At 49.9% G+C, this 13,447-nt stretch overlaps 1 protein-coding gene across 6 annotated transcripts in view; it reads right to left on the bottom strand.

The window, feature by feature from the left end:
* The window catches only part of LOC140408279 (electrogenic sodium bicarbonate cotransporter 1-like), a 356,190-nt gene extending 347,356 nt beyond the window's left edge, over positions 1–8,834 (bottom strand). Inside the window, exon 1 of one of the 6 annotated variants that reach the window (XM_072495256.1) lies at positions 8,451–8,834. In XM_072495256.1, coding sequence (XP_072351357.1) covers positions 8,451–8,506 — 56 coding nt within the window. In that variant the 5' untranslated portion in view covers positions 8,507–8,834. The remainder of the gene's footprint in view (positions 1–8,450) is intronic. The other 5 variants (XM_072495257.1, XM_072495258.1, XM_072495259.1 and 2 more) reach the window with 5 other exon arrangements.
* Positions 8,835–13,447: the final 4,613 nt, after the last annotated feature.

Raw genomic sequence — 13,447 nt, 5'->3', positions numbered from 1 at the left:
CAGTGTGGGGGTAACAGAGTCAAAGGTGGGCAACTGGCAGCAGTGGGATATGGGACTGAGTGTTCTGCATGTTTGTGTTTCGGGAGCTACAGACAGAGTGCGTGGAGGCAGAAAATGTGAGAGACTCGCTATATCTACACCACAACTGGAACAAAGATGTTACATTTCCATAGCACCTTACACTACCTCGGGATGTTACAAAGCATTTCCACAGCCAACAAAGTTATTTTTCAAGTGGAGTCTTTGTTGTAATGTAGGGAAATCAGCAACCAAACTGCACACAGCAAGATCCCACACACACCAGCGTGATAATTACGAGGCAATGGGTGGGATTTCTGGCCCGCTCGCCCTTGAACGTTAATGGATTTCTGGCTGGGCCGCAGTGAGGCCAGGAAATCCCAGCCAATGTGCCCAATGAGACTGGTTGAGGGATAAATATTGTCCCGGACACCCAGAAGAACTGCCTCTCTGCTCCGATCAAGGACAGTAGCGGGAGATTGTGTATTGAGTCTGAAGAGATAGGAGAGGTCTTGAACGAGTACTCTTCTTCTGTATTTACAAATGAGGGGGCGATATTGTTGGAGAGGACAGTGTGAAACAGATTGGTAAGCTCGAGGAAATACTTGTTAGGAAGGAAGATGTGTTGGGCATTTTGAAAAACTTGAGGATAGACAAGTCCCCCGGGCCTGACGGGATATATCCAAGGATTCACATGACAGTGGCCCGGATGAGTAGATACGCTGGGGTGGAGGACAGGTGTGTAAAATGTGCGGGGGGACCAGCGAATCATGTTCACATGTTCTGGGCGTGTCCAAAACTTAGGGGATATTGGCAGGGGTTTGCGAACGTTATGTCCAGAGTATTGAAAACAAGGGTGGCAATGAGTCCATAGGTGGCGATTTTTGGGGGGTCGGAAGACCCGGGAATCCAGAAGGAGAAAGAGGCAGATGTTCTGGCCTTTGCTTCCCTGATAGCCCAGAGATGGATACTGCTAGCTTGGGGGGACTCACAGCCCTTGAATTCGTGACATGGTGAGCTTTCTCGGCCTAGAGAAGATTAAGTTTGCCTTGAGAGGGTCACTGTTAGGGTTCGCCCGGAGGTGGCAACAATTCATCGACCTCTTCGCGGAGAATTAATCGTCAGCAGGGGGGGGGGTTAGGGTAGCGTAGAATAGGGGGGTAATTAGGCGGGACTTGGCGGGATTGGAGTCGGCGATTGCATTATTTTTCTTGTTCTGTGCACACTGTTTTTTTTTATACTGTTGTTTGTAATGCCAAAAATACCTCATTAAAATTGTTTATTAAAAAAAAAGAATGTTTTGTTAAGAGGAAGAAGGAGACGTATGTAAGGCTGAGGAAACAAGGTTCAGATAGGGCGCTGGAGGGATATAAGATAGCCAGGAGGGAACTGAAGAAAGGGATTAGGAGAGCTAAGAGAGGGCATGAACAATCTTTGGTGGGTAGGATCAAGGAAAACCCCAAGGCCTTTTACACATATGTGAGAAATATGAGAATGGTGAGAGCGAGGGTAGGTCCGATCAAGGACAGTAGCGGGAGATTGTGTATTGAGTCTGAAGAGATAGGAGAGGTCTTGAACGAGTACTTTTCTTCTGTATTTACGAATGAGAGGGGCCATATTGTTGGAGAGGACAGTGTGAAACAGATTGGTAAGCTCGAGGAAATACTTGTTAGGAAGGAAGATGTGTTGGGCATTTTGAAAAACTTGAGTATAGACAAGTCCCCCGGGACTAATGGGATATATCCAAGGATTCTATGGGAAGCAAGAGGTGAAATTGCAGAGCCGTTGGCAATGATCTTTTCGTCCTCACTGTCAACAGGGGTGGTACCAGGGGATTGGAGAGTGGCGAATGTCGTGCCCCTGTTCTAAAAAGGGACTAGGGATAACCCTGGGAATTACAGGCCAGTTAATCTTACTTCAGTGGTAGGCAAAGTAATGGAAAGGGTACTGAAGGATAGGATTTCTGAGCATCTGGAAAGACACTGCTTGATTAGGGATAGTCAGCACGGATTTGTGAGGGGTAGGTCTTGCCTTACAAGTCTTATTGAATTCTTTGAGGAGGTGACCAAGCATGTGGATGAAGGTAAAGCAGTGGATGTAGTGTACATGGATTTTAGTAAGGCATTTGATAAGGTTCCCCATGGTAGGCTTATGCAGAAAGTAAGGAGGCATGGGATAGTGGGAAATTTGGCCAGTTGGATAACGAACTGGCTAACCGATAGAAGTCAGAGAGTGGTGGTGGATGGCAAATATTCAGCCTGGATCTCAGTTACCAGTGGTGTACCGCAGGGATCAGTTCTGGGTCCTCTGCTGTTTGTGATTTTCATTAATGACTTGGATGAGGGAGTTGAAGGGTGGGTCAGTAAATTTGCAGACGATACGAAGATTGGTGGAGTTGTGGATAGTGAGGAGGGCTGTTGTCGGCTGCAAAGAGACATAGATAGGATGCAGAGCTGGGCTGAGAAGTGGCAGATGGAGTTTAACCCTGAAAAGTGTGAGGTTGTCCATTTTGGAAGGACAAATATGAATGCGGAATACAGGGTTAACCGTAGAGTTCTTGGCAATGTGGAGGAGCAGAGAGATCTTGGGGTCTATGTTCATACATCTTTGAAAGTTGCCACTCAAGTGGATAGAGCTGTGAAGAAGGCCTATGGTGTGCTCGCGTTCATTAACAGAGGGATTGAATTTAAGAGCCGTGAGGTGATGATGCAGCTGTACAAAACTTTGGTAAGGCCACATTTGGAGTACTGTGTACAGTTCTGGTCGCCTCATTTTAGGAAGGATGTGGAAGCTTTGGAAAAGGTGCAAAGATGATTTACCAGGATGTTGCCTGGAATGGAGAGTAGGTCTTACGAGGAAAGGTTGAGGGTGCTAGGCCTTTTCTCATTAGAACGGAGAAGGATGAGGGGCGACTTGATAGAGGTTTATAAGATGATCAGGGGAATAGATAGAGTAGACAGTCAGAGACTTTTTCCCCGGGTGGAACAAACCATTACAAGGGGACATAAATTTAAGGTGAAAGGTGGAAGATATAGGAGGGATATCAGAGGTAGGTTCTTTACCCAGAGAGTAGTGGGGGCATGGAATGCACTGCCTGTGGAAGTAGTTGAGTCGGAAACATTAGGGACCTTCAAGCAGCTATTGGATAGGTACATGGATTACGGTAAAATGATATAGTGTAGATTTATTTGTTCTTAAGGGCAGCACGGTAGCATTGTGGATAGCACAATTGCTTCACAGCTCCAGGGTCCCAGGTTCGATTCTGGCTTGGGTCACTGTCTGTGCGGAGTCTGCACGTCCTCCCCGTGTCTGCGTGGGTTTCCTCCGGGTGCTCCGGTTTCCTCCCACAGTCCAAAGATGTGCAGGTTAGGTGAATTGGCCAATGATAAATTGCCCTTAATGTCCAAAATTGCCCTTGGTGTTGGGTGGAGGTGTTGAGTTTGGGTAGGGTGCTCTTTCCAGGAGCCGGTGCAGACTCAAAGGGCCGAATGGCCTCCTTCTGCACTGTGAATTCAATGATAATCTATGATTAATCTAGGACAAAGGTTCGGCACAACATCGTGGGCCGAAGGGCCTGTTCTGTGCTGTATTTTCTATGTTCTATGTTCCTCTTTGTTAACGTTGCAGAGTCAGTATTTCGAGCGGGTGAACCTTGAACAGCTGGGCACACCTTCAATGTACAGAGCTGGGGGTGAAGGGGGCACAAGGCGAGAGAGCTGTGCTGGGGATGGGTCACTTGTGGAGGATGAAGATTTCATGTGTTCCAGATTTTCTCCGCATGGTTGACATCACAAAACGCACCCGTCTATATCCACGCCACCCAACACCATCCATCCCGCCACCCCCCTCTATACCACCCAACCCCACTCTAACACATCTACCCCACCCAAAAACACACTCTCCTCCCCCACACAACTCCATCACCCTCGCCCAACAGCACACACACGCATTCCCCACCCTAACACCACCCACTTCCCACCCCCCAACACCACCTACTCCCCCTACCCAACAGCACCCCCGCTTCTAACACCATACCATCGTCCCCGTCCAACATCACACCACCCCCTCTCCGCTCAACTCCGCACACACCACCGCATCGCCCAACCCCACCCCATCCTAACACCACACTCCCCCCCCCCACCCAACACTACTCACCCCAGCACCGCACACTCCCCCCCCCCCACCCAACACTATCCACTGCTCACCCCAGCACCGCACACTCACCTCCCCTCCCCCCACCCCAACACCAACCATTCACCACCCAACACCACCCAAACTCCACCCCATCGCCAGTCACGTGACAGGCGGGGACAAGACTAAGGGTGCGATTCTCCCAAAAGGAAACAAAGCCCCCTCGCGAGGGCGTTTAGCCACGTGTATTCAACACGACTTGCGCTGTATAAGAGGCCTGAAATGAAATGAAATTTGCTTATTGTCATAAGTAGGCTTCGAATGAAGTTACTGTGAAAAGCCCCTAGTCGCCACATTCCGCCGCCTGTTCGGGGAGGCTGGCACGGGAATTGAACCGTGTTGCTGGCCTGCCTTGGTCTGCTTTCAAAGCCAGCGATTTAGCCCTGTGCTAAACTAGCCCCAACCAGGCCTGAATGGGTAACGCGCGGACAAGGCCACACATAGCCTCATTTTGTACAATGGGCATCCCGTCTTCCAAGACCACCAAAACAATCCCCACCCTCCTCCCAGCCCGAACGCACTATGGGAACGAACACCGCCCCTTCCCTAGATCCACATCAGGCACCCCCGACCAAGTCACATGTACTCTGCCAGTGCCCATGCCAGCTGTCAGGTCCACCTGGGCAGGGCCAGGGTGTCCACATGTGACCAGCAGGCCAAGGGCACCACCCTGCCCAAAGGATATGCAGCTGGGGGCCTCCAATCCCCTGGGAGACCCCTCGAGTGCTCGCCCGAGGTCTCGGAGGCGAAGGCGATGAATCCCAAGGCCTCAGCTACCTCGAGAATCTGCACATGAATGTGAGACTAACTGTCTCACTCTAATATGCAGATTTGCCAAAAAGTGATCCCGGCCACAATGGGCAGGATTTACATCACATCATCTTGCAAGATCGCGTTAGATCTCGCGAGACGTTACAAGCTGGGAGCGGGGTATCACGGCTTTCATCGGCCATGCTGTCAACACTGAATTGAAGAAAAATTCAGGAATCTCACTCGTCACCTGAATGATCGATTGAAAGAGTTTAGTGTAACACCTATCATGATATCCCAAAGTGCCTTCCAGCCAATGAAATACCTCTTGCAGTGTAATAATGCAGGATACACAGCAGCCAATAGCAAGCTCCCCACAAACAGGGCAATGTGCAAATGGCCAGGTAATCTGTTTCAGTGATGGGAGATATAGATTAGCCCAGGTGAGAGCTGCTCCATAAAAGCAAATTACTGCGGATGCTGAAATCTGGAAACAAAGAGAAAATGCTGGAAAAGCTCAGCAGGTCTGGCAGCATCTGGAGGGAGAGTAAAGAGCTAATGTTTCGAGTCCGAGGGCTCTTTGACAAAGATGTGGAGATGCCAGCATTGGACTGGGGTGAGCACAGTACGAAGTCTTACAACACCAGGTTAAAGTCCAACTGGTTTGTTTCAAACACTAGCTTTCGGAGCGCAGCTAAAACTGCAGAGAAGAAAAGCTCTAGACTGGAGAGAAGTGCTCCAGTCTATTTGCAATAGCAGCTGAACGATCTTCCCGTACCAGCCTCCCCGAACAGGCGTCGGAATGTGGCGACTAGGGGCTTTTCACAGTAACTTCCTTTGAAGCCTACTTGTGACAATAAGAGATTTTCATTTCATTTCATTCTCCATTCACTACGGGGGACAGAGACAGGATAAAATTGTTTCCCTCGGGGTGAATTCTAGAACCAAGGGACATAGATTCAAGAAAAGTGGCAGAAGTGTAGGAGTGGTGGGGAGTCTGGAATTCACTGCCCTAATTGTGGTGGAGGGAGACACCCTAAACTACCTGGATCTGCACCGTAAGTGCTGTAAATTATAGGGCTAGGGACCGGGAAGATGGGATTAGAAAGGGCACTTGGGTGACCTCGGGCGGGCATGGACAAGATGGGCCGAATGGCCTCCTTCAGTGCCGTAACTTTTCTATGATTCTATGACCTGAGAGAACAGATATGGCCCTGGATTAACATCTCGTCTGACAGACAACACCTTCAACAGCACAGCGCACTCCATGGGTGTGACCACCCCATCCGCCCCTCAGTGCGGCACTCCCTCAGTACTGTCCCTCTGACAGTGCGACACTCCCACAGTACTGACCCTCTAACAGTGCGGCACTCCGTCAGTGCTGACCCTCTGACAGTGCAGCACTCCCTCAGTGCTGATCCTCTGACAGTGCAGCACTCCCTCAGTACAGTCCCTCTGACAGTGCAGCACTCCCTCAGTACTGACCCTCTGACAGTGCAGCACTCCCTCAGTACTGACCCTCTGACAGTGTGGCACTCCCTCAGTACTGACCCTCTGACAGTGCGGCACTCTCTCAGTACTGACCCTCTGACAGTGCAGTGCTCCCTCAGTACTGACCCTCTGACACTGCGGCACTCCCTCAGTACTGACCCTCTGACAGGGCAGCGCTCCCTCAGTACTGACCCTCTGACAGTGCAGCGCTCCCTCAGTGCTGACCCTCTGACAGTGCAGCACTCCCTCAGTACTGACCCTCTAACAGTGCGGCACTCCCTCAGTACTGACTCTGACAGTACAGCTTTCACTCAGTACTGACCCTCCGATCGTGCGCTGCTCTCTCAGCACTGACCCTCTGACAGTGCAGCACTCCCTCAGTACTGACCCTCTGACAGTGCAGCACTCCCTCAGAACTGACCCTCTGTCAGTGCAGCACTCCCTCAGAACTGACCCTCTGTCAGTGCGGTGCTCCCTCGGTACTGACCCTCTGACAGTGTGGCACTCCCTCAGTACTGACTCTGTGACAGTGCAGCACTCCCTCAGTACTGACTCTGTGACAGTGCAGCACTCCCACAGCACTGACCCTCTGTCAGTGCAGCACTCCCTCAGTACTGACTCTGTGACAGTGCAGCACTCCCACAGCACTGACTCTGTGACAGTGCAGCACTCCCTCAGTACTGACTCTGTGACAGTGCAGCACTCCCTCAGTAGTACCTTTGCCAGCACCTTGTGACTCCGAGGTGAGTGTTACTCTCAGAGACAAAAACACTGACCTCACTCCCTTCAATTTACAGACTCGCGAATTTATTAAATTGTTTGCAGCCGATGTGAATGGACAGGGAGACGGAGCCTTCCCAGCCCGTTCCTTCTCATTCTGACCAGTTTAATATCGTGGACTCGCTTTAGAAACACGTGGCGTCTGACCAAAGACAACACACTGCTCCTGGACACCGGGTTCCTCCTCAAACTGAGGGCAGACAACGGAACCCAAATAAAAGACGGAGTTCGAACTGTATTGGAGCCGGTTTGCAAATCCGCTCACTTCCCCTCCGTTAGCGCTGGGAAGGGGGAAGGAGCCGCTGGAAAGACACAAAGGCATCGTGTTCTCCAAATCCCCTTTGTCCTCAAACACAACCGTCTCTGCTGCAGCAGCCACTTCCTCAGTGATTTACCTCACAGCCCGACACATCCCTCACTGCACACACAAACACAACTGTCTGACACACACACAGCACTCGCATTGCACACACACACAACTGTCTGGCACACACACTGCACAAGCACACAACTGTCTGACACACTTCTACACTGCACACGCACACAACTGTCTGACACTTCCATACAGCACTCATACTGCACAAACACACAACTGTCTGACACACTTACACACAACCCTCACATATTTACACACAACTGTCTGACACACTTACACACAACCCACAAACTAATTTATACTACACTTACAGATAACCTTCACACACATTTACACTACACACACTTACACACAACCCTCACTCATTTAACGACACATTTACACACAACCCTCACTCACTTACACTACACGCTTACACACAACCCTGACACTCACGTACACTACACACACTTAGACAACCCTCCCACTCATTTACACTACACACACTGACACACAATCCTCACTCATTTACACTACACACACTGACACACAATCCTCACTCATTTACACTACACACACTTACAGATAACCCTCACACTCATTTATACCACACACACTTACAGACGATCCTCCCACTCATTTACTGACACACACTGACAAACAATCTCTCATGCACACTAAACATCACGCACAGACAATGCTCGCACACACTACACCGCACACGCACTACACAATTCACACACATACACTAAAACATTCATACACACAGACAATGCTCTCGCGCACACAATTCGCCCATTCTCTAGTGTTTTAATGCTGCAAAAAGAGCCCATAATCGATGGCCCAAACTTGCCCTCCTGCTTACCTCCGAGCTGTGTGGGCGGAATCCAGTCTGAAGCCGGTTCCGGAGTGCTCCTCCATCCAGTGGGGATGAAAATTCAGTCTCCCCCCCCCCCCCCCTCTCAGTCTGTCTGTGTGTGTGTGTGTCTCTCTCTCCGGACTCTCTGTCAATACATGTGGCCGGAGCTGTAATATACACAAGAGGGGAATTTCCTCTCTGTCTCTGTCTCAGTTCTTTCACAGCCTCGGATAGTCCCTGGTTCAGCCTGGAATTACTGTCCGTACACACTCTCTCACTCTCTCTCTCTGTGCCAAGTTACTCACAAACCAATTTGACTTTCCATATTTAAAGAGTCGATTTTCGACCACGTCACTGAGCGAAGTGGGAGGTTTAAGATCTTTACGGGGTCAAAGTGTCCCCTTAAAGGGACTTTAGTCTTCCTCTGCCGACCTGCCTTCCCTTCTGACACTCGGCTGTGATGTGAACTCGCCCAGGAGCACTCACAGAATAACTCCATCAGAAAGTTAACCTTTGCTAAATGCAAGAAATTGCAACTTACAAAACAAGTGTGTGGCTTCAAACAGGCCGATGAAAGCAACAGCTTGCGCGGTCACATATTTCCCTGTCTCTGTAGTTTCTGTTCCTTTAATGCAAGCTCCTATCGCATTTCAGTCAAATTATTTTCACACTTTTTTGGCTGAGAGCATCAACAGGTTCAAATAAGAATATTCAGCCCGATTCTCTCCCCCACTTCAGATCAATAAATAGGAAGAGTTTCTAATATGTTGGGGACTAGGCATTTGTTTTAGTTTATTTTAAAGTTGCGGGCAGCGGCTGCAGGTTTTATTGAGAGGTGTAAAGACGAAGATGTGGAATTTGCAGGAGGCAGTGCCTGTCCCCGAGCGCTCTCTTGTGGATTCTGCATCAATATATTCAACATTGTCAGCAGCCCAGACTTGCCCAATGATTTACATTTCCACAGCACCTGGGCTTCGAGCCAATGCAAGTGCTTCTTCAGGTGCAGTCACGGTCGTCAGGTGGGAAATGGGCAGCCAGATTGCACACAGCAAGCTCCCACAAGCAGCAATGTGAGCACATCATCTGCCTTCAGTGATGTGATTGAAATCACTTGCTTTTCAAAACAATGGCTGCGAGGTTATTTACCCCCACCCTGTGAGAGGGTGGACAGGGTCACTCTCACAGCATCAGAGTCACAGAATTGTTACAGAGTGGGGGGGGTGGGGGGCATTCAGCCCATCATGTCTGCACCAGGCCTCCGAGAAAGCAATTGCCCGCGTACCATTGGATTGGATTGGATTTATTGTCACGTGTACTCAGGTACAGTGAAAAGTATTTTTCTGTGAGCAGCTCAAACAGATAATTTAGTACATGAAAAGAAAATACATAATAGGGCAACACAAGGTACACAATGTAAATACATAGACACCGGCATCGGGGGAAGCATACAGGGTGTAGTATTAATCAGGCCAGTCCATAAGAGGGTCATTTAGGAGTCTGGTAACAGCGGTGAAGAAGCTGTTTTTGAGTCTGTTCGTGTGTGTTCTCAGACTTCTGTATCTCCTGCCGGATGGAAGAGGTTGGAAGAGTGAGTAAGCCGGGTGGGAGGGGTCTTTGATTATACTGCTCGCTTTCCCCAGGCAGCGGGAGGTGTAGATGGAGTCAATGGATGGGAGGCAGGTTCGTGTGATGGACTGGGCGGTGTTCACGACTCTCTGAACTTTCTTGCAGTTTTATAGGAAGTATAGGTGCTGTTGTGCTTTCTTTGTGGTAGCGTCGATGTGTGTGGACCAGGACAGACTTTTGGTGATATGCTCCCCCAGGAATTTTTGTTTTAAAATTTAGATTACCCAATTCACTTTTTCCAATTGAGGGGCAATTTAGCGTGTTCAATCCACTTACCCTGCACATCTTTGGGTTGTGGGGGCGAAACCCACGCAAACACGGGGAGAATGTGCAAACACCACACGGACAGTGACCCAGAGCCGGGATCGAACCTGGGACCTTGGCGCTGTGAGGCAGCAGCGCTAACCCACTGCGCCACCATGCTGCCCGCTCCCCTAGGAATTTGAAGCTGTCAACCATCTCCACCTCGGCCCTGTTGATGCAGACAGGGGTGTGTACATTACTTTGCTTCCTGAAGTCAATGACCAGCTCTTTAGTTTTGCTGGCATTGAGGGAGAGATTGTTGTCATTCCCGCGCCTTGTCCTCGTAATCCTGTACATTTTTTCCTTTTAAGACAACAGTCCAGTTCCCTTTGAAATGCCTGGTTTGAACCTGGCTCCACCACCCTCTCAGACAGTGCATTCCAGACCTTAACCACTTGATGTGTGAGAAGGTTTATCCTCATGCATTAGAGGTATCAGCCTGGGTTTTCTGCCTTCAAGTGAACAGATTGATGTATAATGCTCAAAATCATACCTGAGCCCGAAGACATGTCTCCTGTGTTGCACTGAACTGTAACGTGGCCTGAAATTTACATCAGTATGCTTTTAAAAAACCCTCTTCACTGGGGAAATGGCAACAAATGTACAAGTGTTTGCCACTCTTATGCAGCAGCTTATTTTCACCATCACTGACAGTTCTGATTTATGCTGACTTCACCAAGTTCACCCCTACACTCTCCATTTCCCACCCAGGGATATTGCAATTTGCAACCTTGTGTTCAGATTGCTCCCTGGCCTTACCCTTCCCTCGCTTTGCAATATCCTGCCACTCTACCACCCGCAGGGTCCCTGCACCCCTCTAATTCTGGCCCCTTGTCCATTCCCTGATTTAATCTTATCCCCAATTGGCGGCCCTGCCTCCAGCTCCCTGGGCCCCAAGCTCAGAAATTCCCTCCCCAAACCTCTCCAGCTCTCTCTTCATTAAGTCGGTCCTTACAACTTCCCTCTTTGCCCAAGCTTTTATGGGAATAGAGGGATACGGACCCTGGAAGTGTAGAAGATTTTAGTTTAGACGGGCAGCATGGTCGGCGCAGGCTTGGAGGGCCGAAGGGCCTGTTCCTCTGCTGTACTTTTCTTTAAGAAGTCTTACAACACCAGGTTAAAGTCCAACAGGTTTGTTTCGATGTCACTAGCTTTCGGAGCGCTGCTCCTTCCTCAGGTGAATGAAGAGGTATGTTCCAGAAACACATATATATAGACAAATTCAAAGCTGCCAGACAATGCTTGGAATGCGAGCATTAGCAGGTGGTTAAATCTTTACAGATCCAGAGATGGGGTAACCCCAGGTTAAAGAGGTGTGAATTGTGTCAAGCCAGGACAGTTGGTAGGATTTTGCAGGCCAGATGGTGGGGGATGAATGTAATGCGACATGAATCCCAGCTCCCGGGTGAGGCCGCACTCATGTGTGCGGAACTTGGCTATAAAATTCTGCTCGGCGATTCTGCGTTGTCGCGCATCCTGAAGGCCGCCTTGAAGAACGCTTACCTGGAGATCAGAGGTTGAATGCCCTTGACTGCTGAAGTGTTCCCCGACTGGAAGGGAACATTCCTGCCTGGTGATTGTCGAGCGATGTCCGTTCATTCGTTGTCGCAGCGTCTGCATGGTCTCGCCAATGTACCACGCTTCAGGACATCCTTTCCTGCAGCATATGAGGTAGACAACGTTGGCCGAGTCGCACGAGTATGTACCGCGTACCTGGTGGGTGGTGTTCTCACATGTAATGGTGGTATCCATGTCGATGATCTGGCACGTCCTGCAGAGATTGCCATGGCAGTTCTTTTAGTGTCCTGTCCCTATTATCACCATATGTGGCCCGGAATCCAATTTTACTGGATACGCACTCTTTGGGGCGAAACGATAGCACTGTGGTTAGCGCTGTTGCTTCACAGCTCCAGGGTCCCAGGTTCGATTGCCAGCTTGGGTCACTGTCTGTGCGGAGTCTGCACGTTCTCCCCGTGTGTGCGTGGGTTTCCTCCGGGTGCTCCGGTTTCCTCCCACAGTCCAAAGATGCGCAGGTTAGGTGGATTGGCCATGCTAAATTCTATCGTGTCCAAATGGTTAGGTGGGTTACTGGGTTACGGGGATAGGGTGGAAGCATGGGCTTAAGTGGGGTGCTCTTTCCAAGGGCTGGTGCAGACTTGATGGGCCGAATGGCCCCCTTGTGCACCGTAAATTCTATGATTATCTATGATCTTGGGACACCTGACGATGTGAAAGCCTCGACAGAAATGTAAGTTGTTGTTGTTTTTAAGTCTGGCAACGTGAATGCTGTTGCTTTGTTTGTGTGTGTCATTGTATTGTGTATCGCCACGGACATTGCGTCAGCTATGACCCTCTGCTTTCACGCTCCCAGGTACGCAGGGTTACAGTAAATGCCTCCAGCTCTTTTTAAAAAATATTTTATTCAAGGCATTTTCATATAAACAAATAAAGTCAGAACAACAACCAAACAGCATTATAAAAACCAAATCCCACTCCCCCCTGCTCCTCTAATACCACCCCCTCTCACATCCTGCCTTCCCCCTTTTAACCCCCTTACCCCCCATTCTGCAACCCGCCCCCCCCCCCCCCCCCACGCCTCCCCCTGATTCCCTCAAACATCCTTAAAGAAATCAATAAACGGCCCCCACCTCAGGGTGGACCCATCCACTGACCCCTTTCAGGCAAACTTGACCTTCTCCAGACTCGGGAATTCTGCCAGGATGCCCACCCACACCTGTGCTTTCGGCGGCTCCGGGTCCCTCCATCCGAGCAAATCCCGTCTCCGGGCTATCAAGGAAGCAAAGGCCAGGACATCGGCCTCTTTCACCCCCTAGTCTCCCGGGTCTTCCGACACTCCGAATATCCCTACCTCTGGATTTAGGACCACCTCCACCCCCTTGGACAATACAGAACCCCTTCAACCTTGGACATGCTCAGAACACGTGGACATGATTTATGCCCCTCCCCCCCTCCCATGCACCGTGCACACCTGTCCTCTACCCCCTCAAAGAACCTACTCATTCTCGCTACCACCTTATGAGCCCTGTTACTTTAAACTGGATGAGGTTTAACTT

Source organism: Scyliorhinus torazame, chromosome 3 (assembly GCF_047496885.1).
Source record: "Scyliorhinus torazame isolate Kashiwa2021f chromosome 3, sScyTor2.1, whole genome shotgun sequence".
Lineage (NCBI taxonomy): Eukaryota > Metazoa > Chordata > Chondrichthyes > Carcharhiniformes > Scyliorhinidae > Scyliorhinus > Scyliorhinus torazame.
This window is presented reverse-complemented; position numbering and strand designations above follow the sequence as displayed.